Raw genomic sequence first — 3,394 nt, forward strand, 5'->3', positions numbered from 1 at the left:
ATCCATCCATCCATCCATCCATCGATCCATCCATTATCCATCCATCCATCGATCCATCCATTATCCATCCATCCATCGATCCATCCATTATCCATCATTCATTCTTCATCCATCCATCATCCATCCATCCATCCATCATCCATCCATCCATCCATCCATCCATCCATCCATCCATCCATCCATCCATGATCCATCACCCATCCATGATCCATCCATCCATCCATCCATCCATCCACCATCCCTCATTTATCCATCCAGCCATCCCTCATCCATCCATCCATCCATCCATCCATCCATCCATCTATGATCCATCCATCATCCCTCATTCATCCATCACCCATCTATGATCCATCCATCCATCCATCCATCCATCCATGATCCATCACCCATCCATGATCCATCCATCCATCCATCCATCCATCCATCCATCCATCCATCCACCATCCCTCATTTATCCATCCAGCCATCCCTCATCCATCCATCCATCCATCCATCCATCCATCCATGTATCTGTAGTACTTTACTGTAGTAAAACCAGCTATCGCTACTTTTACTACAGTAAAGAATGTGAGTACTTTTGACAGATCTGTACTGGATCCTTTCCCAGTATTAGCATAAATCCCCGGCTCTTATTTTGTAAGGTGACCGGAAGTGTCGGAAAGGTTGAGCGTAACTTGACAGCGTCAATAAGCGCATCAGTGCTGCGGACTGTGTGACTGAGCTGGACGTCTTTCTGTGAGACAGAGAAGGAAAAACAAGCAGAAATCCTCCAGGTTTACTTTCTCATTTATCGCTTCGGCCTCTTCGGGGCAAACACTAAGAAATCCTGGAAGCACCCGGAGAACCGCGGATATCCACGCGGCAAGGATGCTTCATGACCCCCGGCAGGTGTGAGGAGATGGCGGCGGAGCCTCCGGCGGCCCCCGGCCGGGTGGTTCTGGTCAAGAAGATCATCATGAAGGACGGAGCGGCGGTGAGTCCGAGCCGCCATGTTGGAAGCAGACACCTGCTTCACGGTGAAACACGGTGTCCCTTCTGGAGCTGCTGCTCCGGTACTTAGCACTACTAATGCCTGACAAAATGATTCAATTAAACCTTCACAATTCTGCTTTAACACATATTTAAGAGATAAAAATCAACCTGAGCCGCCGAAACTGGGTTTATTCGACAGTAATTGAGAAGAGCAATGATTAAATTCCGTTATTATTGAATCTTTTCAATTAATTCTCTCAATTTATTCGATTTCAGAATCAAATTCATGAAAACAGAAATAATAAAAAAATAAAATAATGAAGGTTCTGATTGCGAACATAGCGGGTCCGGTCCAAAATGGCGGTGTTCTGTTCTGCTGGTCTGAATGATCCATGATGTTACATAACCCCCCCCAGCCTCCATCTTAACGCGCAGATCAGAGCAGCATCACTGAGGATCACAGAAAATGTCTGAAGACATGAAGAAAATTAGACTTTATTTATTTTATTGGCCTTCATGCTTTGATCATCTGTTTAAACTCACAACATAAAATGTCTGTTTTTCTCCAGAAAGAGAAAAATAATTTAGATAAAACCCCCTAACGTCTCCAAAGCGTTTAAACATTTTATCATCACGTTATAAACCCCAATTACTGCCTTATTAATCTGCAGCAGTGATGCAGTCAGTGTTTAATGGAAGAAGGAGAATTAAGAGGTAAGTATAAACCAGACGCACTTCATATTAGCAGCGTTCTGATGGCATTTTAGTCAAAGGATTTTTCTTTTTATCAAAAACTTAATTAATGTTAATAGTTGTCTTGAGTTTTATGGGGCCCCCAGGAATGTGGGGCCCCAGTTAGTTGCCTAGTATTGCCTGATGGTAAATCCCCCCCTGCCTTTGAGCCCCTTTATTCTGAGAGTCCTAAATGAAATCCAGATCCGTTATTTCTTGGTCTCCAGAAAGAACAGGCAGCGTCATAAAGACCAGAACCCAGCAGACGGGTCAGGCAGGGAGGGGTTCTGGTCCAGGGTTAGTTTCTGAAAGTATCCCAGATCTGGATGGAGCGACATCAGACCCAGCAATCTACCAATATGGCAGATTGCCTCACTTACCCGATCAGTTCAAGGGAAAATACGCTCATTTCAAGAAACCTTCTGTTATTTCTGTTTCCTTGAAGCAAGAAGGTCCTGGGTTCGATTCCCAGCAGCCTGTCCAGGATGGACCCCGCCTTTCAACCAAAGACTGCAGAAGATGGAAACAAAGATGGATGTTTCAGTTGTTTTTGTTAAAACACATGATCCTGAACGCACCACCTTCCTGGTGGGACACGACGATGGCAGTGTCATGGTGTGGGGTTGCTTTTCTTCAGCTGTTCCCAGCAGACAGCAGAAGGATGGAGTTAAAGGTCCCATTTTTTATTTCCGATGCAGATCAGAGCTTTCAGTTCGGTCGAAACCAATTTAACCCGATATCAGGACTAAACCGGCTTAAACCAGGGATGTAAACTAATAATGAAGTAATTAAATATTTAATTGTTGATTAACGGCTTATTAGATCCAATTTTTTTCCAACAGACTAATTAATAATGTCCTGTTAAGGTGCCTTCACACCAAACACCAAACCTGGGAACAATTCTCCAGTTTCGTCTGCTTTTACTTGCCCTGAAATTCACCTGGACGAAGGCTCCTACATCATGGTGGGTTTTTATGTTCCTCGGTTCACCAGATTCTCAGAGACGGAACCGGTTTGGGGAAACCCAGCCCCTCCTCCAGAGGCTGGGCCTGTCCCCGGAGGATCCCTCTGGGGACTCGGCACACTAGAGAGTGAAGGGAGAGAGGGGCGATGGGGACAGAGCGCCAGTGGGGAGAGGCTAGAGCTGGCTGGGGCTAGCTCTAGAAGCTAACTGTGAGGATAGCAGTAGATCAGATAGGTCCACCGAGGAGACAGAACACTGAAGGCGGGTTAGAGACTATTGCTTCCCGGGAATAGGTTCATCAGAGAAGCCAGCCAGGGAGGCAGAGCTAGGAGAGGCTACGGCTAGCTGGAGCTATAGCCTCTAGAGGCTACGGCTAGCTGGAGCTATAGCCTCTAGAGGCTACGGCTAGCTGGAGCTATAGCCTCTAGAGGCTACGGCTAGCTGGAGCTATAGAGGCTAATTGCAGGATATGAAACATCTATTCCCCAATGTAAACAACATTTTCAGCTTCATTTGTTGGCAAGGAGGCGATCAAATGTCATAAACATCGCCATCATCATGCTGTTCGCCTCCCTAAGTTCGCCTTGTTTCGCTTCAGGTCCGGTCTTTATGTAGAGAGAACTTGGGAGTCCTTTGTTGCTAAATTTGTGTTCATTGTGAACGCACCTTTAAAGGAAAAATCCGCTCATACATGAAATGATTCCATCCTGTTCTATAAATGATCAG

At 45.7% G+C, this 3,394-nt stretch overlaps 1 protein-coding gene across 1 annotated transcript in view; it reads left to right on the plus strand.

Moving 5' to 3' along the window:
* Positions 1 to 681: 681 nt before the first annotated feature.
* The window catches only part of LOC107095591 (hippocampus abundant transcript 1 protein-like), an 18,838-nt gene continuing 16,125 nt past the window's right edge, over positions 682 to 3,394 (plus strand). Inside the window, exon 1 of the mRNA XM_015391746.1 lies at positions 682 to 973. Within this exon, the coding sequence (XP_015247232.1) occupies positions 875 to 973 (99 nt within the window). The 5' untranslated portion in view covers positions 682 to 874. The remainder of the gene's footprint in view (positions 974 to 3,394) is intronic.

The sequence above is a fragment of the Cyprinodon variegatus genome, unplaced genomic scaffold, assembly GCF_000732505.1.
Source record: "Cyprinodon variegatus isolate N-32 unplaced genomic scaffold, C_variegatus-1.0 Scaffold558, whole genome shotgun sequence".
Classification (NCBI taxonomy): Eukaryota; Metazoa; Chordata; class Actinopteri; order Cyprinodontiformes; family Cyprinodontidae; genus Cyprinodon; species Cyprinodon variegatus.